The 27,617-nt window shown below is 34.3% G+C and overlaps 1 protein-coding gene across 10 annotated transcripts in view; it reads left to right on the plus strand.

Moving 5' to 3' along the window:
• Positions 1 to 27,617, plus strand: part of DPH6 (diphthamine biosynthesis 6) — a 177,631-nt gene that overhangs the window by 66,006 nt on the left and 84,008 nt on the right. For 9 of the 10 annotated variants that reach the window (XM_042813691.1, XM_042813696.1, XM_042813693.1 and 6 more), the window contains 4 exons: positions 5,242 to 5,392; positions 6,666 to 6,797; positions 10,498 to 10,627; positions 13,672 to 13,846. In XM_042813691.1, coding sequence (XP_042669625.1) covers positions 5,242 to 5,392; positions 6,666 to 6,797; positions 10,498 to 10,627; positions 13,672 to 13,846 — 588 coding nt within the window. Of the gene's footprint in view, positions 1 to 5,241; positions 5,393 to 6,665; positions 6,798 to 10,497; positions 10,628 to 13,671; positions 13,847 to 19,270; positions 19,365 to 22,765; positions 22,981 to 27,617 lie in introns of those variants that run through there. The other variant, XM_042813701.1, reaches the window with a different exon arrangement.

A 27,617-nucleotide genomic window follows, 5' to 3' on the forward strand; every position in this document is an offset into this window, starting at 1 on the left:
TGCCTCTGTTAAACATCAGCAAATCAATTTCACAGGCTAATTTAGAGATTAATTTTGAAATATTTGTAAAAGTCAGGAATGATGTTTGGTAGATATGTACCTGCCTCTTGTACTAAAGGAGCATACTCCTATAGCTTAGATTTGATTTAACTTTGTGGCCTGTTTCTGTCCAGTTTCTTCTACCTGAATTATTTTAATCTATCTCCACCTAAGACTTTAGGTATTAGACTTTGTAATTGGTGTTAAGGAGAACAGGAGGGAATTTCACTGTATTGGTAGTTGCATTTTTTTCAATACTTTGCCATCACTTAGTGATATTTCTCCTAGGTAACCTTTAATTTCCCTTCTACATCATAAAAATTTTGGAAACTGCTGTTTGTAACAACTTCACAAACTTTATAACAAATAATTACAGACATATTTTCATTGTACATTGATCTATTTCAAATAGTAGGATAACAAATCAAGGATTTTCCTTCATGCTTCATTTGTTTGCAGACTAAGTCCAATTCTCTGAAAAAAGATTTTTTGAGAGGTCTCTTTATTATTTTAAAATCTTTCAGAGTAAAGGACATTCTTTCCTGTGTGTCTATATACTATACTTGAAATACTGCAAGGAAGTGTACACGGTCTCCCTCATTATATTTATTTCAAAGAGTTATGTTATCAAGGTAAGCTGCAAAGAATAGATTATCACAGTCCTCGTACATCTTATGTCTCATGAGCTCTCTACCATCCTATATTTTCATTGTTGCTTAGTGAGAAACCTTCAATTTTGGAATTTTGTTGTGATGGGTTTTTATACCAGTTTCTATGGTGGCAAATGTAAGCTTTTTAAGAAGGCAATCTGTTGTTTTCATAAAAGACCACTACATGGAATTTCAGCTGTATCAGTCAGAGTCCTAGTTCCAAGGCTTTTTCAACCAGAGAATTTGGATCTTGGAACACTCGTGCATTTGCTTAACTTCATTCTGAGTGTGCTTACATCAATGACAAGAGTTATGTGAATATAGTTAACCATATGCATGTATGCAGGCTCTGATCCAGAATTAGTTTGGTATCACAATGTACAGTGGGTGAGGGAGAAACAGTCTACACAAATGGGAAAATATATTGCTTCTGTGAAGTAAAATGAAAATGTTATGTGGTAAAATAGGTTCTGTAAGATTTAATTAAAATGTCATTATAGCAAGCTTGTTCTTTTTTTTTTTTTTTAATAACGACAATGTTAGTCAAAGAAAATCTGTTTGTGGCAGTCTGTAACTTTTGGGATTTACGTCCTTAGATTATGTTTTCTATTGACAGCAGTGGAAAACCAACATTTGTATGAGATTTGAATATAACTACTCAACGTAGTCTCGCAATTCTTCTTATGCTGGAATTGAGCCTGTTGTTCTTGTGCCAGATTCCACACCTAATACTTCTGCTGAAGCCTACACCTGTACTGCTGTAAATATGATGGATTAGCAATGTTTTTGGAGCATTGTGGAAGTCATCCTTGATTGAATCATTGTGGTATATTGTAGATATATTGAAATCAGTGGTAGCCTATAATTATTTTTATAGTCTTTGATGTATGTAAGAAACCTCATAGAATTTCTAGGATGTGGTAATTTCCCAATTTAAAAAAATTTTGTAGCTGACTGGCTGCTTGTGTGTGTGTGTAAACATATATGATTTTATTTATATCTGTGAAGCAATATTGATATGGTCACTTACAAAATATTGAAAAGTTTAGAAAAAAAGGATCTGGCAGTGGATTATCTGAACATTGAGTATGTCACACATTTGAGTTATTTGTTATTATTACAGTGCTATACAGGAGTACTGTAGGTTATAATTGTAATAAGTTGTAATAAAGTTTGTAAGTCTTACTACAGGTCCATGAATATTTTATGACGCACATTTACAGAAAAGATGTTTAGAAACATAGTTGAAAGAACAGTCTTCACAGGTGGCTTGAAAATTGAATAGGTGCTCTTTTAACATTCTGTTGCATCGTGTCATAAATTCAATCCACCTGGTTAGGTAACAGAGAAGTTACAGATATCTAACAATACTTGTACAAGATATCTTCCTCTCTAGATTTCTCAGAAGGTATTTACGTAAAGCTTAACAAAATCAGGAAACATAGTGGCTGACATTGGCAAGCTGGAACTTCTCCCTTTCTTATCAGCATATTTTTATCCTAATAATGGTTTGTTAACCATTTAAATTCAATATAATGTTATTGAAGTTATAATCCAAAAATCTAAAAAAGGAAGCAAATAATGAGGAAACAAAGAACAGCACAGCATTGTCATAGGGTCATTCATGTAATTGTCTGTGCATACTGAAAGGCTATTACCAAGTGATGTGTATATTGCATTAGTACTCTCTGAATGTCCATGCTCTAGTTCTAGTTGTTTGTTTCATGCTGGTCTTTACAACTTTGCCAGCATAAGTGACTAACTCAAAAAAACGTACCATTTGCAAGAAGGATATGGTAGCACTTTTAGAACTTGATGCAACTTAGCATACGTATATTTCTGTGAAGAGCTGTGTTGTGGAACTTTTATTATTTCCTTTATCTTGATTGTTGGAGCACAGTCAAACGTGAGATCTAATTCAATTACAGATCTACGTTCCTTCATTTTTATTCTGTAGGTCACAACTGAATATCTAGTTGGCTGTCAGGTGCTAGATGATGGCAAAATATTTTAACTGGCGGCAGTAGTCAAAGGTGTAATTCAGTGAATGGGAAGTGGTGCAGATGCTGTTAGAAACTTGTGTATTGTAATGTTTGTAATCACATAGCATTTGTGATAAGTTGCAGTTTTCATCTTTGTGCTACGATGTTACTTCTAGTTGACTTCTTTTGACCTCTCATGTACCAGTGATATACATATGGTAGATTATTCCCCTGACTTTCATGCTTTTCTAGGACGAATTAATAGAATGAGGTCCAATGAAAGATCATCAGCCCTTCCACCAGCATAGTTTTAGAGTTTGCAGCACTTAAAAAATTCCCCTTGAGCCCTGTTAGAGGCAGCAGAACTGAGTTTCCTCTCAGAGTAAAAACCTTTTTTGTAATATGGGCTTTCCTAAAAATTTCCAAAACCCTATTTTCACTTAACTTTTTTACTTAACTGTGAAACATCAATGTAAATATTGAGCTCTCAGACTTCTGATAAGTATTATCAGAAGTATTATCAGAGCTTGTGCCTTTTTGTTTTTATTACTTTTGCTTAATATCAAGAGAGCTGTTAAAGTTACTATTAGATATGTTTTGTTTTCCAAAGGAAATAAAAAAAAATATAAAATTGACTTATTGTCTGAAAATTTTTATATTTGGAATTGATTAGTAACCTTTAATATAGCCCATTATTTGACAGCTTGGTTTTATCTAATTCTTGAAAAACAGAGAATGCAGAGGGTCACGCTTTGGGTGACCTTACTTCATATAACTTATGCACTTGTGTGCTTTGCTGTATAATATTAATGTTCTTTTTGCATAGAAGTTTCATATTCAGTACAATAAATTTGTGGGCTAAAACAGTATTTGGCAGTTTTTAATCCTCATGTAAGGCTTCATATTTTGTCACCTTTTGACTTGCTCTATTAGGCTTTATCATGATTTTGTGAATTTATTTCAGAAGTTTGCAAAAAAAAAAATACATTGCTCAGATACTGTATAAAAGAAAAGATCTTTGAGTAGTATCTGGAGCTGCAGCATGCAGTGTCATTTGCTTGAGGTTCATGGACAAATTCAGTCATAATTCATTTTCTTTTTATATCAAGACAAGTAGTGTTTGCCAAGCTAGTGATACTAAAGTCGGCATCTCCTGCAGATTAGGCTGCATTGGAAATTAAGATGAAAGAGAGTAGTGGGTTCTGACTGTTGATCTAAACATAAAAATAGATACACGTGTATGCTGTAATCACACAACTTGCTGGTAACAGTGAACACAGTGTTTTGGAAGGCTGATCAGTGTATGCTTTTTGCATTAAAAGGTGCACTGGGTAGTTTTCTTATCCTAGGCCCAGGAAAGCATTTAGAAGCACAGAATCACCAAGATTGGAAACAAACCTGTTGCATTGCCTGGGTTTGTTGTGGCCAAAGTGCAGGACCCAGCACTTGGTTTTGTTGAACTTCATCCTGTTGGCCTCAGCCCAGCTATCCTGCCGGTCTGGATCCCTTTCTACCCCCTGGCAGATTGATGTTTCAACCCAACTTGGTGTCATCTGCAAACTTACTGAGGAAGTTCCCAATCTCCTAGTCTGGGTCATCAGTAAAGATACTGAACGGCACAAGTGCTGATTCTGACCCTTGGTGGGGAATGCCACTTGTGGCCAGTCAACAGTTGGGTTTAATTCCATTCAACACCCCCCTCTGAGCCCAGCTGTCCAGCCAGTTCTTTAACCAAAAAAGAGTGTGCTTGTCTAAGTCATGGATTGCCAGCTTCTCTAGGAGAATACTATGGGAGACAATCTCAAAGGCTTTGCTGAAGTCTACGTAGACTACCACTAGATAGATTGTCCACTGTGTGGATAGAATTTAGGAAAAAAAAAGACACCACACATTATTTTTCTTTCTTATCAAAACATTACTCGATGTATAAATTTCGTAAAATGCTGTTTTATTTATCTCAAAATTCTGAGCATTCTAAAGCTTGTTGAGTTTGATTAAGTGGATAGCCTTTGCATGAGGTGAATGGAACCAAGACAGTGGCTGCATTTACTCAAGATTACGAGACTTACAGGGGCTGCATTTACTCAAGATTTAACAAGGTTTTAAAACTTTTCTTATAGTCTTTTGCACTGTCTGAAGCGTTTACTGACAGTGTTAATGATCAAGTTGCTACTATAACATTTCTGTTCTTTTTTTCCCTTAGTTATTGTATTTTCTGGCAAACAAAGCTGTCCTGCAAAATTGTGGAACAGTGTTTCTTCATTATAATATCATCCTCTCTCTTATCTCAAGTTTCATTGTTTCTCATATCTGTTATTGCTTACTAAACCTGGAATTTGATCCCATATGATGTATCAGTGGGAACGTATTGTATGCTGTTAATTCTGCAATCTAAACAGTAGGAAAAACTGTTACTGTTTGTTCTTCCATTAATTCTTCTAAGCTTAGGTGCTTGTCAAGCTGAAGTGGTTTTTGTAATTAAAACTGAAAGCTTGAATGATGAAATATGGTTTCATATTGCTTGGTATGGTGTTTACTGGTTTATTTTATAATTCTTTTTTCTCATGCAGGAGAAATCTTCAGATACATTTATGGGCAGTAGCTGCTCTTGTGAAGTAATCTGCAACAACAGTGATAGTTTAGCTTCTTCAGAACCGGATGAGCAACAGAATATCAGTCCAATCATCTGGAAGGCTTTGAAACATAATTCTTTGGATTTCAGTGAGTTTTGTGCAACTTTCATTAGGAAAGTAATAGTGAATATTTTATGCACTGCTGGGAGGGGTGTAGCTGTTAAGACTATAAGACAATTTGTACCCATTAATAGCCACATCTTTAAAAAAAAAAATAAAAACTCTCCTACTACAATTAAGTTTTTTGGTAGGGAGCAATAAATCTGTGGTAATAAAACTCAAGTTATTTTGCAGAAGAAACATAACCCAATTTTTTCTTTCTTTCTTTCACACGTTAATGTTTATAATTTGCCTGAACTAAATTACTTTAACATTACTGTCATTACAGTGGAGGGAATTAGTTATTTAGAAGATCATGCCAGTACCTGTATCCTAACTCCATTTTAAACTGAAAGTATAAAAGGAAACTCTAAAATGGGTAATAAAATGCCATGACTTGTCTTGCTTGCCTGGACAGATTGGTGTCTATTCCATCAATAAAAATGTCACCGTGTTATGTGCGTGATCAAGTTTAGCACCCTAACAATTTACTGTCCCTTAGGTGAGCTGCAGAGCAAATCATATGCCTAATACTAGCATTGGCTCAAATGTGAGATGAATAACACAAAATAAATTAGTGTTTTTAGAATGGTGACTTACTGAAGTACCACAACATCACTCACTTTTACTCTAAACCCAAAGATTAGTAAACTCTGAAAAGTAAGTTTCATAGTGTAACAGTGTTTGATTTGGAGTGGTGCGTAGGCACTTTTAATGTGGATAAATTCTGGGGATTTTTAAAACAAACAAAACAATAATAACTAAAGCACCTAAACAGGTTATGCACTTGCTGCTTATTAGAACCATATTAAATTCTTTTAAAATTTGACAGGTAACTTTGAAAATCTGTTTCTATGTTGGCTGAATAGTTTTGAAAATTGTAACTTTTCAATATCACTTCTTTAACGTGTCTTTATAAGAACAAGTAGAAAAACTGTAAAAAGTCAGGGGAAAAGACGTAAAGGAGGAGAGAAAAATTGAAATTCTCAGCTAAATACTACTTATAAGCACATTTTCTGGAGGCAGTGTTGAAGTACTGCTTTGTTTAATGAGTACTGAATGGTAGCTTGGATACCAGCACAGTTGTAGTATTTGATTTATACCTACATTTCTGTAAATAAGTTATGAAGAATTTTTAACAATTTATATTATGTTGTTTTTTTTTCCATGATTCTTCTTACTTAAACAATTTAAAATGTACTCTTGGTTAGTGTGTCTGTTTTCCTCTCTGTAATCATAGTGCTGTTATTAATTTCCCATAGGTAAGACATTCGGAAGTTCAGGGAAATCTGTGACTGGTTACCAGTGGTTTTCGTGCATCACTGCACACTTTCATCCATTAAAAGACAAAAATGCTCAAGAGGCAGCAAGGGAAGCATTTTCGGCTCTCCAAGGTGATTTTTTCAGATAATCCATTATTAGCTCCTAGTAATACATTCTCAAATATGGTATAAAAAAGGGAGTCTGTATTGCAATGTGATTTTGTAACTTCAGGTGTTGTGGTTGTCAGTTTGCCACCTCATCTAGTGTTTGATTGGAATCGTTATTGGCTTTAATACTGAACACACTGTAATTTGGCTGCCAGTGAAGGCCCTACAAAGCTAGCACAGTGCTCATATCAGTGTGATGCTATTTCCATAGTACTTATCATGTGTGAGAGTACATGTGTGCTGTTGATGCTGTCTACTTGCTAAAGCACTGTTATAGCTACTATAATTTTAAATTAAGTTTTCTGGAAAACTGTTGAACATTTCGGCATCTAGGATTAGGTCAGTAGCCATAAATCTTACTTATATTCTCAATGCAAAGGAGAAACTGCTTTCTTGGGAATTGTGAAATCCAAGTTCCTTATTATCCTGTCCTTACAAGATATTGATATATAATACAAAATGTTCAATTTTTTTTTTTTGTTATAATCATTAGATTAAGCACATTTGTACAGTCTTCTTTTCATTCATAAAAATGGAAATAAGTCTTATTAAGTAAATTCATGGGCTTGAATTCTTGCTCACTCACAATTCTTGTGAAACGTTATTGTGTAAAATCTTGAACGTATGTGTCTGATTTTGCGATTGAATAGAGGACGATTAAGAAACCATAGAAATTGCTTTGAAATAAGGAAGTTTATTGTCAAAGGCCTTTAAGCTAGGTTTTAATTGCTTGGAAGTCAGAAGGGTAGATGTGATTAAATTTTTAATAAAAGGCAACAGTATTTAGTATAAATCTTCTGGACAAAATATGTTAATTAAAGCAAAAGGATTGCATAATATTTTATTTTGTTCTTATCATATTTCAGTGGATATCTGTTAATACAGATATTATATATTTTTGCTACAGCATAGATGAGAACTGATTGTGTCTGTGTAGTTCAGTAGCCTGTTGCTTTTAGCACATTTCTTTCAATATCTGTATTATAATCAGGAAAAATAGCAATATTCTCATCTTTGGTTAAAAATGTCAGTTCTCAGATTTCCTTTGGGGTTATATTATTTTTGTAAGAGGTTGTGGAAGACTAGATGAATTAAGTTTCTGACATGGAAAAGGAAGCGGTATGTTTTTGAGATCTTTACTGATAGGCAGATATCCACAAGGCTTTGTCTGTAGTCATACTTCTGATCTATATAGCATTTCAGTCCTTTATGGTTTAAAAATGGAACAGGCACAGTCCTTTTAACCTTCACTTTCCAGGATTAACTGATTTAATGATCTCTAAAGAGGATAAGTGCTTCTCAAAGGATTCAGAAATAGAAATTTATTGTTGGGCATTATGAAACATGCAACTGTTCCATGAAGTGGTTGGATTTCTTCCATAAAGCCAAGTACAAGAGGGAATTCAGTACGTTGCCATTTACTGTTATTTTCTTAAACGGTTTTTTTAAGCATATCTTTAGATGACAAAGATTGGAGTGCTTTACATAAAAAGCAGCTTTGGACCAGATTTACCATGGCATATCTTCCTAGGCTTCACTGGAGCAACATGGTTTTCTATTGCATTAAAAATTAGTCTAGAATACTACTTGCTGTAGACAGTTTTGATGTTGCCTTCTGTAGCTCTCAGTCTAAAGATCCAGATAACTCATTTAAAAAAAAACAAAACAAAACAAAAAAAACCTGTCCTTTTTAATGTGTGTCAGAAGCAATTCTGTATAAGAAAGAATGACTTTCACCTGGCTGTATTTTACAAATATTTTGTAAGAGTAAATGGCTTGAAATTCAACAGAAGGACTTTCCAGGTGTATCCTGGGAATGTGCTATGTGATAGTCTTCTCTTTGGAAGCAGAACATGTAGTTAAGAACCCAGATGATGAATTGGTAACTGGTTCATCTTTTTTATGTTTTTACTAACAACAGTACCTTGGGAGATAAATTTTATTATGTTTGCAAGCTAGGGAGATATTATTTCCCATCATTCCTCTCATTTATGCAGAGAAAAAGGGAATTGTACTTAACATATTTCTAAAAAGTTAAAAGTTATAAATTTATCCAAATCTCTTTGCCTTTGATTTGCTATAATGCTACTTCATGTCCACAAATTAGAGTTTGTCTCTCAGTTTATGCAATTTAGACTTCCTTTTTTACATTTATTTTTTTTTTCCCCCAACATTCCACATAGTGCTACAAAACCTTTAACTCAAACTCTCAAACTCTACTTGACTAAAATTCTGGCTGGAAATTTACGAAATGTCATTATCTTCTCCTTGAGTGATGAAATAGCACCTGATATTGACCTAGTGATTACTATCAAGCACTATAAAGTACATTTATATTTCTGGACAGAATTATGATTGTGTACTAATTTCTCAGCTGATCATTTCTGGAGATCTGTCTTGACTTTATGCAAGTTCAATGTCAATTGTTTTATAATCTCTTGTATCGCTTAACAGGGAATGTCTTTTTCTGTCAGTGAGAATTTCCCTTTCTCTCTTCAGACTGCCATCACTAGTGGCAGTATGACTAAATAAAGCTGAGATATTTAGAATAAAACCCAGTGCTGGTGTGACCACATCGACTTTCATGGAAGTGTGCCAGATCCTCTACTATGTTTAAAGGCAAAGAAATGTTTTCCACAAAATTATTTGTTTCTCACTAAGGCAAGATGAATAGATGAAGACTATTTATACTCTCATGCTACTCCTCTGGAAGACTATATATAGATATGTATAGATAGAAACTGTAATTCTAAAGGACAAGAACCCCAAAACTACATTGAGAAGAGCTTTGCGTATCACATTTAAGTTAGGTAAATGCTATTATATGCTCTATATTTCTCCACGTCTTTCAGAGAAGACTTGCTTCATTTTATTTCTCCAGCTTATGAGTTGTGAAAGGTCCACACTGCAGAGCTGATCCACATATCTTGTATGGTATTGATGTATGTAACAGTAACACATTCTCCTTAAATGCTATGGCTCAAATCTTCTATGCATACACATTCACATTATTTCCACTTCCCAGTATCTTTTCTTTAACTTTCTGTGCTTGAGCTTTCCTGTGCTCACATCATATCTTCATTTCTCCTGTGGCTACTTCTGTTTCCTACCGTCTGTCTTGCCATTTATAACTCTTTCCTCATTATTGAACTTTTTTTTTTAAATCAGCTTAGACAAACGTCCCTCCAGAATAGCACATAAATGTTTGATCTTTTTATTTGAGAAGAGTTATGGACTAAAGGATTTCTTATTGTCCCTTACAGATCCGTTAATTTTTGATTCAAAATCTTATAGATTACTAGCTGTCATAATCTGAAACAAAGCAAAAAATTAACAGGAAAAAAAAAAGGATAAAACTTAGTGATATAAAAAGTTAGGAATGTAACTTATCTATTTGCATGAATGCATGATACATTTTCTTTTGGAAAGGATTCATTAATGTGTGGATAGAATTTATCATTCTATTTCTGTCTATTTAGAAAATGAGACATGAGAAAATTTCATGAAAAATTGGGCATTATGTAGGGAAAAGAAGTATGTTGCAAAGCCTTCAGTCATATTTAGACAACTAGTTATTACCAGTTTGTTTTGTTGGACAAATACAGGATGCCTGTGTTTAAAATATTTTGTCTTTAACAGCTACATTATTTTTTTTATCTTGCAGCAAGTATAACTTCAGAGGGATTAAAACTGAAGGATATTATTTTAGTTCATCTGTATATGAAGAGCATGAAAGATTTTAATGCTATAAATTCAGTTTATGTGACAGAATTTGATTTGTGTCCACCGGCAAGGTAGGATTAGACTACTGCTATAGTATATTTATGATACACTGTAATGTACTGTATTATTGTTATCACATTTATGAAGCTTTTCTACAAATATTTATGTCTCACAGACTTGGAAACAGACTTTTGCTACCTTTTGAAGTAATCATGTCAGGGGTGCTCAAGTCAGAAACACTGGAGTTGGAAATTCTTGCCTTTGTATTTTCCATAAGGTTTATAAATGCCCCTCAATATGACTTTACAGAAAAGTAGTACATTTTTTGCAAGTGTCAGTTCTCCCTAACTCAGATGAAATGACAAGTCTTTTGTTTTGATGGAGCTCTGTTTGCTTGTGTGTCTCTCAGTCTTGGCAGTTCTCCTCCTAATGCAGCCCAGGATACCATCAAACCTGGTGATAAGGGCACGTTGCTGGCTTTCACTGTATACTAGGACCAACCAGGTCCATTTCTACGAAGCTGCTTTCCAGCTGGACAATTCCCAGCATGCACAGGTGCCTGGGGTTTTATCTTATTGCAGGATTTTTGCACTTGTTGTATAATGTTCCTGTCAGCCCATTTCTCCAGCATTTCCAGGTTTTTCTGAATGACAGCATCACCCTCTATTGTAACAATCACCACTCTTAGTTTTGTATAAAACTTACTGAGGGTATGCTTTGCTCTATCATTGAGATGTCTGATGAAGATTTCGCAGGGTTGCACTAAATGTATCTTTGGTGTGACCCAATATGATCTTTTATTGTGTGTTTCCATCATCTCATGAGTTGCATAGCTATACTTGCTTATTCAGTAAATGCAAATATGAATAAGAAATTACTTCAGAATGCGCTGAGTCTAATATTTTCACTCATAAAGCTTCAAATCATAACTATTTAATATCCATCACACAGAACTGTTAACATTGGGTCCTAGTCAAGCTCTGACGTAATGAAACAATTTGTTAATATTGAGAATTTGATCCTGATGTTATTTGATTTTAGTTTGTTTATTATTAGTTTTTTTGTTTTTTGTTGACGTCACAGGAAATTGGACTACAAACACCTAGCCCATGAAAATTTTGCTCTGCTTTTTTAAACTGTGAAACATAATTTTCCCCTTGTAAATTCTTTCTTGCATTTGTCAATGCAAGAAAGAGCATATTTCTTATAACAGTAGTTCATGTTTTTAAGCTTCTGAGATACTGTGTTCAGTGTACAGAACTACTTTAGTTTGAAAAACCACTTGGGTGGGTCCTCTGGAAGTTACCTAGTCCAACCCACTTCTCAAAACAGGCAACAAAGCTTGTATCTTGATATTTTTTAAATCAATTGTTCAGCATTTTCTAATGTAAAATATTGCATAATTTTATTACAGAGAATGAAGTTTAGTCACATGAATTTTAAGTATAATGTGAAAATAGCTAGAAGATATTTGTTCTATTGTTTACCATCGTTAAGATGGTAACATTACATTCTCCTAATTATATATAGTCTGAGTGTCAGAAGAGAATAAAGACAGCAGGAAGAGGCTTTTCTGAGATCCTAATTGTAGTCCAGAGTTACCAAACAGTGGAGGAATGGAGTAGTGGTTGTGTGTGCCAGAAGAGGAAGGATTTAGACTCTGCTGTAAACTACACAAAAATGTATATCTACTGCTCTGTATCTTAAGTTCTTTTTATGGCACTTTTTCCCCGATCTAGTGTCCTTCATTTCTCATGCTGCTGCATGTCTTAAGCCTTCACATTTGCACAGCCGCGCATAGTTTTCCATTACTTCTTGGAAAGGTCATAATATAACTGGTAGAAAGACTAGGAAGTTGCAGCAGGAAATGACACTGATTATTTTATAGAATGTACAGATGTTGCATTTTAGCCAAAAGAAAAATTAAGCAGCAGTTTGCATGTCTGCATTGTTGCATTATGCACAGAAGCCTGTTTGTGGGAGTTCTCACAAGCAATATTCTAGAAGCATAGACTCAGGAGTCTAGATCTACACTAAATTTGCAAAATTGTCTTGAAAATTCACCATCCCAAGCAGAAAATCCATTCATCCATGCTTATGATGATGATAGGAAAAAACAGTGTATTTGTGTGGGAAAGGAGGGGAGAAAGATAGTTTTCTTGGAAGAAATAAAGCAAGACGATAAGAATTTTGTAAGGTTCTGTTACATGATACGTAAAGAGAACAAGTAATTTTTTGTTGGATACCTGCTGGGAGATAAATGACATTTTAATACATACACTGCAAATATAATTATGTTTCTGGCTTTGAAACATCATTGTTTTTTTCATTTTTTATTCTTCATTTTTATTTATTTCCCTCTCTGCCCCGCTCTCTCCCTCTTCTCCCCCCACCCTTCACACATACATACACACACACACACACACACACACACACACACACACACAATTTTCACTAGCCATTTGCAATATACTTTGTCTCTCATTCAGGCACACAGTTTTAAAATTTTTAAGTTTGGAGCAAACAAAAATGAACTTTCTTAATGCTTAAGTAGGTTTTCTGTGCGTTTGTCAAACAACTAAAAGTAAAACAGAAAAGTATGCTTGGTATTGCATTATAGCATGTGAGGATGGTGCAAAGCAACAATGAGCTGTTGCTCATGTTTAGAAAATTGAGCATTTAGTCCAACATATGCAAGGTGAGTCAGTGAAAAATGGTGATACAGCCAGGTGCTCCCTATCCAAAAGCTGCTTTAGCATAACTTATTTCCAAAGTTGCACGGTCAAAATTTTCTTGGTGAAAGAATTCTTGTATTCTTAAAATAATGATATACGCCGTAAAAATAAACAAAGGTAAATGAGCCATAAGCTGTGGTACTAGTTTCTTCTCGTTAGTGAAGACTGTCTTGCTGGAATTGTGAAGCTGATTATCATTTGGAGAGGAGGTAAGAGTGTAAATACCAGCAGGTTACTGCAATACTGTAGTGTTTGTTTTTATGTTCCTGGTAAAATTTCATTATATAGTATCCAAATTAAAAAGAAATCAACATGGAAAATAAATGCTGATAGTGCATGCAAACTTTATTTGATAAAAGATAATTTTCTTCTGCTTTCAGAGTGTGTGTGGAAACCCTGTTGCCTGACGGAGTATTGTTTTGCATTGATTGCCTTGCACATAGCTGTGACATTGCAACAGATGACGTATTAAGTGAGGAAAAACTGGTCATGCATGTACAGAGTATTTCCCATTGGGCACCTGCTAGCATAGGACCTTACAGTCAATCCATCAAGGTAAGGAATCTTTGTTATTTCATGTGAACTATATGTCAGATTACTGAAGTGGGTACAGTTTGAAAGACTCCCTCCCGTCCAAATGAGCGTACAAGAGAAAGAAAGAAGGTATTAAAGTTTAAGGAAAATATTTTCTAGTGTAAAAAATAATAAAAAAATAAATAAAATAAAAAAAAAAAAAAAAAAAAAAGAAAATCACTGAATCACAGAATTGTTCAGGTTGGAGATCATTGAGTCCAGCCCCCTGCAAAGCAGGCCCCCTAGACCAGGTTGCAGGGCAGGTGTCCAGGCAGGTCTTGAATGCCCACAACCTCCCTGGGCAGCCTGTTTCAGTGTTCCATCACCCTTACTGTGAAGAAGTTCTTATGCACATATGTGCAGAACTTCCTATGCTTCAGTTTGTAGTCATTTCCCTTTGTCATATTGCCACTCACCACTCATGTCTGGCCTCATACCTTTGCCTCCTGTACCTTAAATAGTTATAGACATTGATGAGATCCCCTCCGAGTCGTCTTTTCTCAAGGCTAAACAGACCTGGGTTGCTCAGCTTTTCCTCGTAAGAGAAATGCTACAGGCCCTTTATCGTCTTTGTTACCCTCTGCTGGAGTCTTTCCAGGAGAAAAAAGAAATTAAAAAAAGCATTTTTAAGTTATATTTTTTGAACTTATGGACAAAACAAAAACATAACCTACATCATCAGGTTGTTGTTCACAAGAAAGGTTTAATTATTCTTAATTGCATTAAGAGCAAATATTATTCATATTTAATCTTGAAAACAGCTTACTTTTTGTTGCTTATTAAGATTATATTGAGTAATTCTGTCATGTTCTCATTTTTATAATCTGCTTAGATTACAAATGCACTTTAGGAACAGCCAAGATATTTGAAATTTGTTTAAAGTGAGCAAATCCAGATTTCTTCCATGAATCAGTCAATTGTAAAATGCCTAAGCAGTGAAATTGCTCCTGATATTGTTCAACCATTTAAAAGTACACAGAGGTTGTACTTTGTTTCCAATTAATAACAAAGTAAATAGAATATTGCATCTCATATAGAAAGCATGAAAGAGGCAGCAAAATATCATTGATAAGTAGACTGAAAATTTGAATGAAAACTTTTTGCAATGAAATGAAAGTCCTCTTGTCCCGCTTGCACCAGCTGAGCTGATGGAGTATGTCACCTTTTATACTGCAAAAACTCTGTATTTCTTTACTAGTGTTTTTCTTATAAACCAAGTCTAGCCCAACAGTACTATGAGAACAAAAGGTAAAAATTTGAAGTTTATCATGCCAATATCCTTCTCATCCGTAGCAGAACAGTGGCAGAATGATACTAGGATTTAAATTCCTTTCAAAATATTTATGTAAAGGTTCTTTTCTCTTTTGAGAATGTTCTTTAAAGATGACCTCAGTGTTTCCAAATAGATGTAAACTGTTTTAAGATAAAATAAGGCTGACTTGTAAGAAAAAAAGCAGAGATCATTTTTCTTGGTCCACTTGTTTTAATAGTATAGAACACTGTCTATTTCAGCTACTGGAATGTAAGCTACATTAGAGTTATGGTATTGTATCACAAATGTCTAGGACTTGCAGTGATAATTATTTTCACTATAGTTATTTTCTAATTATATTAGCTGATGCAATAAAAGTTATGCCTTTCTGTAAGCCTAATCTCAAAGGGTAATGAGAGATTAAAGCATGGTCATGCTGGTTTTATAAATTTTATTTACCATCTTTCAATCCTGTGTGAGAAACTTTTAGTAGTGAATTTTAGCCATATTTTAAAAAGGATTAAAGCGTTTGCATATTTTCAGGGTTTTTTTTATGCCTGATATTACTGGGAGACTATAACAGTCAGGCAGAATGAAATCACTTAGTTTATCTCTGCCCTCATCATGCTTTCAGTACATCTGTGGAAAGCTTAAGTTGATACTGAAAGAGAATTATATGGTCCTTTTGCCCTCATGTTTGGGGATGTTCCTTTTAGGCAGACTTCCAAAGTATTACAATTATACCCTTCTAATACAAATACAATAGAGTATCTAGGCTACATTCTGTTTCAGAACATGCAGTCATAAGCCTTCATTAAAATTTTTTTTTCAAAAGTCTATCTCAATTGAAACACTAAACACATAAGTAATTTAAAAGTCTATTTGAACTTTGTTTTGAAAAAGTTCCTTGTTTTGCTATCTGGAAATGAGCAAATAAACTGGAACAGTAGAATCTATTGTACTGTCATATTCTACAATAATTTTTGATGCTGACATTACCTATTTTATAGATATAATGATATACAATTATCTATGACTTAATTATGTCACTTCTAGATGACACTTCTAGATTTTCCTTGTGACCTCAATGCTTTCTCTGACAGCTGCCAAATTCTAGTTTCTACCATCCTTCAGGCATCTTATTCTCAATGTTCTCTTCTACGCTGTTTGAACCTAGTAGCATAAACTCTTAGTTTCTCTCAATTCTAGTGTCAAGGTCCCTAGAACTAATTTGGATTCTGTTTCCTGTTTATTCACGTTTCAGTAAATCACTTATTTGCTTTTTTTTTGCGGACCTGTCATTTCTAACTGTTCAGTGTTGCACAAAACTCATGGACCATGGGCTGGACACATCTGGTGTAGTTGAATCCAAGTGATCTGTAGTTTCCTGAGAGTCAGAAGCTACTATACAAACATATGTATCAAATAGTGCTGATTTTATACATCATTGATACAATAAAGTCTGATTCAAATGGCTATTTAGCTAATAACATCATCTTACTCAGTTTATCAGTTTGAGGTAATTACTCAAAATTATTACTCAAAAGTATTGCTCTGCCAAGGAAGGGGCCACAAGGTTTAATTCTGGGTGTGCTATTTACAGATTAATTAGGACATTTAACTTCATTTTTAATACTAAAGAATTAATCCCATAAAAATTAGTGATCTCGGAGGAGTCAGTTGTCAACTTCTGACAGGATCTCTTTGCCGTAATCTATTAAAATGCTGCTTTTATCTTGTCTTGCCTGTGTCATATTTTATGGATTTTTTCATAAACACTGCCTATACTTCATAAATGTCTCAATTTTCTAGTCTATTAACATTACTTCAAAAGCAATTGATAAAAGAGTAGGGCATGCATGAAATAATACACCAATAATGTGAAGTGCTGGAGGCAAGAACAGTGGGTAGTATCTGCGCAGCTTGTGAGCTGAAACAATGAAAGGATGTTTTATCTACTACAATAAAGAAACAAATGATCATTTTTGATAGCAGGAAAAAAAGATTGCTGGTAATTGGGCAGATGAAAAATGGGTTACATGGAAAATACAGCATATTTTGAAAATGGTAACTGATTGGAAAAAACAAACATCTCCAAGCATGTATTTACATTTTCCAAACCTTTCCCCTTTGATTCTGATGTACGTGGCACAATTTTTAAATACTTACTGTGAACTCCTAGAAATGGAAATACGTATGGTTCTTAAAGAAATACACATTTGTGAAAGAGGTGTTTGGAAGGATGTACAAACTAAAAGCCCCCAAGTGAAACACTTCAAAAGTGCTTATAGTTCCTTTGGATTAATTATAATTCCCCAGTTAAGGAAGGATTAAACATAGAGGTTTTGATTCATTAGATAAAGTATTTTGCCTTTCCTTTCACAACATTTGTATGAGAGAGTCTGAGTTTTCAACCTTACATTTTAAGTTTTGTTAATGAAATTGAACTCTTCATCCTCCAGCATCCAAATAGTGATGAAGTCAGGAAACCACAAAGAAAACTAGTAGCATAAAACTAGTAATGCATAAAGAATATGTATAAGTAGACAGTATGGTAAATAAAATACATTTATTAAAATTCTAAAAGCAGTAGAAATTTCTAAAAGGCATCTATTACGTTGTCTCTGCTTTTAGGTATTCTGAGCATGCATTCTGTAGAGCATCTCAGCTCCCACTCATATTAAGGTGACTGTCAGGAATCAAATGTGGAACTGAGATGCTTAGTGCATTAAAACAAATTAAGTATACACTGGCTTGATATCTGTCTGTCATAGCTTCAGTGGCCACTATTTTACACAAAGTGCATTAAGACACTGCTGTCAGATTCAACTGCCTTACTTAGGGCAGTCCTTCATAGTGTCTTCCCCCAGACTCTGCTTCACTCTGTATCAATTTAAATTTGCCAGGTAATTCTCTGTTTGCTTGAAAAATCTGTAACTGCCTAAACTTTGATTGGTGCTGTTGCTGCCATCTAGGGAGACAGACATCTGTCTGTTTTGTCTCTACAGTCTCATCTCTTCAGATTTAAGAATATGCAAACGTAAACCATGGTCCCCAGAAGAGTCTAAATATGAGGAGGTGAAAAGGATGACTGTCATGTTTTGTATGATGAAGGGTTTAGTGTGCCTCCTTAGGAAATGCAGAAATTAAGTTTCAGTTCCCTAGAGGCTGAACATTTAATCTAGAGCTCACACTACCCAAATGTTTGTCTGCAGGGTGTACTGGAAGTGTACTTCTCACTTTCCTGTTTTTTAATCACAATCCAAAAGTGAGGAACCATAAACAAAGTGTCAAATTTCAGTATGGTTAGAGAGTTTAGATCTGAGATACTAGAAGCATCTTTACCCTTTGGAGGATACTCAGGATCCCTAATAAGAGGGAGTTGTCTGGGGTTTTTTGTTGTTGTTTTTTTGTGTTCGTTGTTGTTGTTGTGTTTTTGGTTGTTTGTTTTTGGTTGTGGTGGTTAGTTGTTTTTGTCTGGTTTTGCTTCTGTTTATTTTCCTTGGAGAAATGATACAGACAATGAAATTTTTTCAGTCCCAGACTATGGCATTCAGACTTAGTCCTTCCAGAATTTGACTCAGAGTTTTTCATTGCTTCCAAGTAGCTAGTTTAGTAAACTGTATGTTCACTGTGCTGACTGATGTAAATACCAGGTATGTCTCTAATTTAGGAATGTGAACGTAACACCAAAAGAAAAGCCAAAAAAATGGTTTGTGAGAATTCTTCCAGTTGCTTAATAGAAAGTAATCTTGTACGTTTTTCTTTACTTCCTCTTTCTTTTCCTCTCCACATAAATTGCAGACAGCATTTTTCTGTACCTCAGAAAGAGGACTTAATATTTTTGTGGTTTGTACTTCTACCTTCTTTTGATATCTCTAAATACATATTGTATACTCGCCACAAGTAAGGTTATGTTTACTGATAAAACCAACTGTTTTTCAATGTTTTAAATCTATGATTGGAATTTGATCAATGGCAGATATGAATACCTTCCTGCTAATGATACATCTTAAAGTTTGTGACCTGATATTTAGCATTCTTACGAAAATATTGTGTAATTATTCTACTAATTCTATGAGGAGCTATGTGTGAATTTATGTATGAAAGGAATCCCTTTGATTTCTGCTCATATACTTAAATTTTATGTATAGGAGTTTAATATACAGATGAAAAACTTGCAGCACTGGGATTTAGTAATGAAGATGTGCCCTAATTGGCTTGATTACTATGAGCAGCTCATTCCAGGTAACTACTTGTTCCCTTAATTTGACTTGAAAACTCAAGCAACTGAACATCTGCAAAAAGATTTGACTTTGCAATAATCAGCAGTAAATAGCACAATCAAAATCTGTCAATCAAAGGAATACTTCAGAATTCTTAAGATTCAACATTCAAATTGAATTAAACCAGAAATAATGAAAGACATGACTATAGTGATCATAAACTACATGGACTATTTAAATGAAGCTGACACTATTGTGTAAATCTTAGAGAGGGTTCCAAGAGATGCTTTTGAGTTGGTTGCCTGAACTGTAAACCTAAGACTACTGTATGGATTTCTGCCACTAATTCAGTAATTATCAACTTTTTGCCAAGCCATCTTTGAAACATTCATACACTATTGCTTTTCTAGATGCTATCATCATCATCAACACTGCAATGTAAAAACTCCAGTATGCAGAGAAAATGAGTCCACCTATTTCCATAAAATAAAAATCTACAGCAGCCTGTTAAAAGATGCAGTGTGCAGTTACACCCTTAGATGAGACATATGGTCTGAGCAGAAATTATCTTAGTCAGCTAAAGAGGATTTTTAATCAACAAAAAACACTAATGTGAGAAAAGCCACCTGAAAACGATATTGGGAATTATCAACTTAATAAAAAAAAGTTGCTGCTGATCCTAAATCCTTGCCTGTCATGTACTATCTATCAACTGAACTTTTAGAACAGCATTGCATACTTACAGCCTGTGACAGAAGAATATCCTAGTCTTGAAATATCTTCCAAGAAAAATTTTCTTGGAACACCTATCCTAGTATTCAAACAGCCCTTTAACCTCGCTGAGCTTATCATTAGAAACAAGCACTGTGTGATACAAAATACACTCGACAGATCTAGTGTGTGTGTAGGGTGAAATGGAAACTCTCTAAAGTAAATAAACTCTATTTAACATCTTTAGATTCTCTTTCAACACTTCTAGAATCATAATAAATTTAATGTACTGTTACAATAATTTCCAAGTGAAAATGAGCCACTAGCATGCCTCCCATTGAATGGTACAGAAAATCTTTCAAGTGCAAAAATTATCCTTTGGTACTAGCGTAAGCACTTCTAACGAAACAAAATCTATGTAATCTCCTAGTTCTGATCATTAAGGGAAATTCACATAAATGTCTTCAGAAGATGAGAATAAGAATTAGAATTTGTACTTCTGTTGTTTTTTGTTGTTTTTTTTTTTTTTTTTTTTAAAGTGAAATTCTGCTAAAAGCATGCAGTGATCTTACTGTGCGCTGTGAACTTCCTTGAATGTTGGAACACTGTTAGCACAAGCTACAAGCTTGTCTGTGTTTCTCCTACTTAATCAGTATCTTCTCTTTCTCTACCTTTGCCTCTTTCTCTGACATCTCATCTGCAGTTTCCATTTTTCATATAAAGATAGCAAACTAATACACATGCAGTTCTCCTCATCCTGTGTTTAGCTTCAAAAGCGATTGCAATGCTTTCAGACCAGTCACCTAAATTACTTCCTAGGAATAAGATCATTTTTTCCTACATTTTTCTGTTTCTTTATGTTCTTCTTCAACGTTTTTTGAGAAGGATCCTAATCAGAGTTCAGACATCTTTTTCAGAATTATGTATTTGCTACTGGCAAATTTATTTGGGTCCACTACATTATTTTGGTATTTTGACACCTCAATTTTTTCCATCCCCCATCCCACTTTGTTTTCAGTGGTGAATTTGATGCATGAGAGCCTGAGGGTTGAGCTCAGGAACAGAAACGTTGTCTCTTTCTCTAGAGGTTCAGTTATGTGATTATTGTGACAGGTTTGAAGTGCTCATGAACTGCTTTCTCTTTGAATTTTCACTAGGTTAACTGTTTGTGAGCCATATTGTGCCCTAGATAACTCATCCCTATACATTCTCTACAATAGACAAAAATAACAACTTGGTTCTTTGTGTAGCTGGTATTTCTCCCAACTTTAGGTTTGCAAAAATTCCACTTGGAGGGATACTCAATGTGTGTGTTTGTGTGCCCACTGACACACTTACATTGACCAAACTTCTCTTTACTCGTTTCCTAAAGCTATCCATGTATTTTTTCATGATACACACCTTCCTCTGTAGTCCAGTTTTGTACTTCCTTGGGAAAGTATCCAGATGTTACGAGACATCAAGTTAGAAATTTCTCCAGTTTTTATTCTTAGCGAAAGTATTCTACTGGGATACTAATGTCTCTTCATAAATGTAGCCATATTTTTTCTATAGGACTGAAAGCCAGTTAAAGCAGAACTTACTGTGATAAATCAATGCCCTCCATATGATTATACACTGAAATAGTACTGAACTTCAAAAATATGTGAAATTTTTCTCTTTTTTCCAAATAGCTTTTGATACTCCAGATCTGACATCTATTTTAAGCGTGAAACCTCTTTGCTTTTAGCTGTTTTTTTTCATTGCTGAAACTATAGTCAGTTGACTTGAGGAATTCAATCTGAAGCACTCTGCTGTTGTTTCAACTTTTTCCTCCTTGTGCTCTTTCAATGCAAGTATGGGATCTATCACCCTCAGGCAGTACTAGCAAAGATAGCAGTCATCTTTAAAGCTAGAGCAGTTTGTGTCCATGGCTCTTGTTAAGATCTTCAACCTTTTAAGGAGATAGATTATTGGTTGTTTTCCCATCCTTTCTTATTGATTTTGAGAGACTGCAAATCATTTTTATTCTTCAATTTGTTTTGACTAAGCTTTCTCTTATGTCTCTAAAAACCTGAAAAAAAAATTTTTCAAGACAAAATTATTATTATCTATTCCCAAGTTCAAGTGCTAGAGAGGCAGAGCATTCCTTTAAACTGCAGTTAATGTTTTAGGGGTTGAACACATTTTTATCCCCGAGTTCAAGTGTACTGTTTCTCACCACAAATTCTGTGAACAAAAAGCGTCCTTGAAATCCTTTAAGAGAATTCTGTTGCAGAGAACATTCTCTTAGCAGCTTTTAGTGATGAAACAACAATTTTTCAAAGCAAGATTAGTTGACCTGACTGTTGCATTTTACAGCAGCTTAAAATGGAAAAGCGAAGCTTACTTGCATGTCTGTGGCAAGGGATGCATTGGTCTTAGGCTCAGAGAGTCCAGGATTTGATTTTTCTGCACCAGAGAGCAATTTTTGACATCTCATTTTTATTGTTTCCAAGGCTAATAGAGTGTTTTGAAAGGTTTAGATGTTCTTCCTCCATAGCTGATAGACATTTGAGGGTAATTTCTGGTTGTTTGTCCTTTGCTTCACCTCCAAATTATAGTTGTATTTGTTTATTTTCTGAGTTTGTGGCAAATTATTCCTACCAGTTCTTGCATGTTAATGTAAGAAAACTTACCATATAGGTGACATTTTTACATGTGTTGCTTCCCTGAACCATTTATCTCTTTCAGCAGGCAAACTGAGAGGCTTTTGTAACTTGAGGTCAACATCCAGTGTGGGTTCAAAAATAAATGTTTTGGCTCCAAAGTTCTGGTAGAGTTCATGTTGTGTCTTGTTATCTTATAAGAGAAAATTGCAATTCACTTTTGACAAGGTAACACTGTTTTTCTCCCAGTTATGGTATGGTGTCAGTGTAACCTGTTTCTTCTGTTTCTGACTAGAGCTGAATATCAGTGTTGACTTAATTTTTCTTTTAATATTATAAAAAAAAATAATAATTGTGAAATATTTTGTAGTCCATAGAGATGAAGATTACTGTGTAAGATGATTTCTTAGTATTAGGCAGAGAAGTTATTTCATTTTCTAATTATTTTTTATGTTTCTTTTGCTGCAGTTCTTAGTGCTTACATAGGAAGATTTTTTGCTGGTATGATACATATTTATTTTCTTTCATTCTTTTTATTTGCCTTTTTTTATTCCCTTTATTTAGTAATTTGAGAAGGAAAGAGTTGTTTTTAAGAAGAAATAATGCTTCGTTAGAGTCACAAGATTTGGATGGTAAGGCATCTGTTGTAATTGGAATGTGTTTGCCAGGCATTCAAAATGAATGGAAATGGTAGCAAATAGAAAGAAAGTATCTGTACGTACGAGTGGATAGTAAAAATAGTTCCAGTTTAGGAACAGATCTTGATTGTGTAATACTACAGGTTCTAATATACTAATAATATATTTATGTTCCATTCTTCAATTTACTTTAAAAATATTCCTATTTGCTCTTAAAACCTACTAGGATTTTCATTTTAGTGAATGGTTCTATTACAATTGCGCAAAAAATATCCCTTATCTAGTATATTTAAAGTTTCAGGAATGTTTCAGAGCTTTATAACATTAAATCCTTGTGATGAGGATTGTGTTTGCTGTCATCTATGTATCTAGTTATTTATTATGATACAAATATCCTGTGTTTATTACAGTATTGGCAAACTATCAAATAAAACTTGAGTTAGTGAACAAAAGTTTTGTTTAACTGTGCAGAATTTTTTTTATCTCTCTGTATTTTTTATCTCTTTCTAGACGAAACTAATGATATTCAAGCAAGTGTTTTCTTTAATTTTCAAAATTTATGTATTTGTAGATTACAGATGCAAGAATTAAATTATTACAAGAAAGCACAGAGAAATTAAAATATCCTTCAAACATATGTCCTGAAGTTGCTTAGTGATTCTGCTGCTCTTTATCAAATATTGCAGCATAATGTTTGTGGGTTTTTTAACGCTATTTGTTAATGCTCTATTTTTCTAAACCAAACTCATTAAGAAAGGGTAGAGTAATCATTGATACATCTGTAGATAGAATATTGAAGCTAATTGAAATCTTAAGACTTGCTTGGGTTAGCCACATGCTTAATTTTTAAGTTAATGTTAATTCCTAATATATATTCCAAGAGTTAGATATAACTTTCCTTTGGTCATGATTATTGCAAACCAAAGTAATGAAGAGATGTCATTAAAAGAGATCACTGTTCTTTCAGTTATGTTTCTGCTCAGTGTTTTCCGTATTGCACCCATTGAATGTAGTGCATTGTACATTACAGTATCAAAAATTACCAGAACTTCTAATACTGTTAAATGCCAAAAATCTTGTCAGTTAAATGCCATAAATGTTGGTAGTAATATGTACTTTCATGAAAGCATATTTATATTGCAGTCAGTGGGATTTTTGTCTTAGCTAGTGCGTTCAGGAGCTGAATATAGTGAAAGGGGAAAGAAGAGAAAGAGAAGGAAAATAACAATGAATCAAATTGAGACTAAGAATGTTGCAAAGGAACAAACAAATACTTCAGTAAACTGTGCCAAATCTAACAAAGTGGATATTCAATGTTCAAAGCTTTGGGTTGAAAATGAAATGCTGGCTAAGTTTGGTTAAGAGGTTAGCTGTAGAGTTAATACAACAAGAAAAGATGAAAAATATGAGAGAAGCTAAAATGTCAGACAGAAAGTAGGCAAAGTGGACAGAAATAAAGAGAAAGAAGGAAATTCATCCTGCAAAGATGGTTTCTGCCGTCACTCTGAGATGAGTGTTGTCTCTAGAAAGGTCAGTTCAGGAATTGCCAAATGACAGAAGTGATAGGGGAGAACCGCATCACCTGATGTAAGAGGAGTATAATAGGTCTCAAGTTGTAATTTTTATCACTGATAGAACAGTGTTTACTTTGACAAATCTATGAATTCGCCCTTGAAATGAGTGGGGAGTTTTAGTGAATATGACTATTCATTTTTTTCCTTCATTTTGTGTTGTCACAAACTTTTCACTCCTAAATGCATGGTATTGCATATTCACGCGGGACCTGATTACTGAGACCCTTAGAAGAAAATTAGTATTAGAAGTGGTACTGAATACTCAAATTGCTATATGCTTTTAATCCAGTAGATTATGTTAATAATTATCACGCATAACAGCTCTTGCATAAGTGAATCCTTTGGACCAGTTTGGTTTGCTCTTTTTTTTGTTGTTGTTATTAGTCACATGAGGCAATACTGTATTTGTAGTTAATTTCCATTTTTTCATCCTAGTTATTTTATGGGAAAATTTCAGATTATATTAACAAATAGAAAAGGCATCACCAAGAAAAAAAAAAAGAAAGCAGCAGGATAAATGTTGTGACCTTCTAGTGAGAAACAGTATGGCATGCATAAAGCGGTGCTGCATTAAATGGAGCAGGGGGGAGAAGGAAGTGGGTAATTATTTGTAGCAGTGCTTTTACTGTTGTTGGAATGAAACAGACTAACAGTGGCAGCAGTCATTTTGCTGAATCAAAGTCCATGTTAGTCGCATTATACACTGCCACAAAAGGTTGTTAAGGCTGGTATTAGCATGTACCACTGAGGACATTGGAAGGACTCGATCTGTCACACTAAATCGCCTTCTTGCCCTCAACCATTGAAGTCTCCGGCTTCTCTGACATGTTCTTTCATTAATGGCCTGGCCTTGACAACTGATCCTAATTGCCTCTGAACCGCACTTCATGTATTATTGGTGTCTGCCTGCCCTGGTTCATGTCAACAAGCCACAGCATGCACAGGGTGTGCCCGGTGCCTTTTGCTGAAATGATGCTCACATAGTCGTTTACCTCTGAGGGTTTGGGTCTCACTGGGAATGAAGTATAAAGCTAAAGATCTTCTTGTCTCTTCCTAGTAATTCTGTAATGTAGATCTGTGCTGTGTACTTATTAGGCATGTGTGAAGACTCAGTAAACCCTCAAGTCAATTGTACAAGATTCCATTAAGGCATAGACAGTAAATGCAAAATAAAACTTGTCTGTATTTTGGTTCCTATGTAAGTATTTGTTTATTGATTCTGAAAAACTTTTTGAACTAGAAAGCATGGGTTACTTTATTTTTCATAAATAAAAATTGTTTTCTCATCTAAAGTAATGATATAGAAGAAATATTATCCACAATGTTGGCATGATACCATTGCCTTAGATTGAAAGGATCTAACTATACAAATACGTATATATATGTATATATAAATAACTGTATAAAAACTATATAAATATAAATTTCCTATTATTCAGCATGCAAATTAAAATAAAATCTATTTAATTTATTTCAATATTCTCCCTTTTTTAATGAGGCAGCATCATAAATGTATTTATTGATATTTCTGAAAACATTCTTAAAGCGCACGTTTCATTTTATAAAGCGGTATATTTTTTCTTGAGTCTAAAATCTTTTAATTTCAGTCTTGCAGACAGCAAAAACTGTGATGCATTTTAATACACATTGTATTTTTACTGTGAAGTTTTATTTTTAAAATATGTAACTTTGCCTGTCCAAAATGTTTGTATGTTTTAAGCATTGCTATGATTTTTAAACTTATATCATTCATCATAATATTATTATTTCTGTGATTACTTCAGTCATTGAGAAAACTGAATAATTTGAATGGGAAGCCTTTTAAGCATGCAAGTTCTACCACTGATAATAAAATATAAATCACAGAAGCTCTTTGGTGCTAGGTATCATTTAGCCTAATCTAGACAGTGACATTTGGGCCACTAACAGCATAATCATAGTTATTGCTACAAATTGCTCCATGTTTGAGTTTTAATATTATAAGTAAATTATGCCACAGGATAATATATATGCTTCTTTGGGAATTAAACATGTTTATTTCAGCGATGTGGATGTGTAATATTAGGTATTTAGCACATTTCTTCCATGTAGTAATACTGCCACCTTCTGAGCTAGAGAAGAATGACTCAGAGATGTAGTTTCCTATTCTAGGGAGTTTCTGCAGAAGGCATTGCAGGTTGGTTGTTTTCTTTGAGCCAGCAGCATAACATCCCAAAGTCAAAAGTGCTCAAGACCAGAAATTGCCTGAAACTTGTTGACATTGTGGTTTCAGAATCTGTTGGAGGTAATTTAGATTTTCATAAAGATTGTACTCCTCCTGTGAAGGACTGTTAGGCTAGAAGAAATAGGCTGAACAAGTCTGCAGGTAAAATTTTGTTAAAAATGCTTTTCCAAAGTTTTACAATAATATATTCATTTAATTCCAGAACCAAAAAAGCACACTGTTTTCTCTATACTCTGTCAAAGGACTAATCAGGAATTAATTCTGATGCAAGTGTTACATCGAAGGAAAGGTTGCTCAGTGGTTTTAGGGCAGGGGTGGCCACAGCTGGGATTAGAAGATGAAGGGGGTTGCAAATGTTCCTTCACTATCATTCATTTAGACAACGTGCCCTTCAGCAGAACAGCAAGCCCTTCTGATTTTCTCGAATTAGGAAGATTAGCATGAAGCGCATAATGGAGGATGATGGAATTTGTCATAATTTGCATTGTCCTGGAAAGATTC

Source organism: Centrocercus urophasianus, unplaced genomic scaffold, assembly GCF_019232065.1.
Source record: "Centrocercus urophasianus isolate 14NV4802_14NV808 unplaced genomic scaffold, USGS_Curo_1.0 seq_14, whole genome shotgun sequence".
Classification (NCBI taxonomy): domain Eukaryota; kingdom Metazoa; phylum Chordata; class Aves; order Galliformes; family Phasianidae; genus Centrocercus; species Centrocercus urophasianus.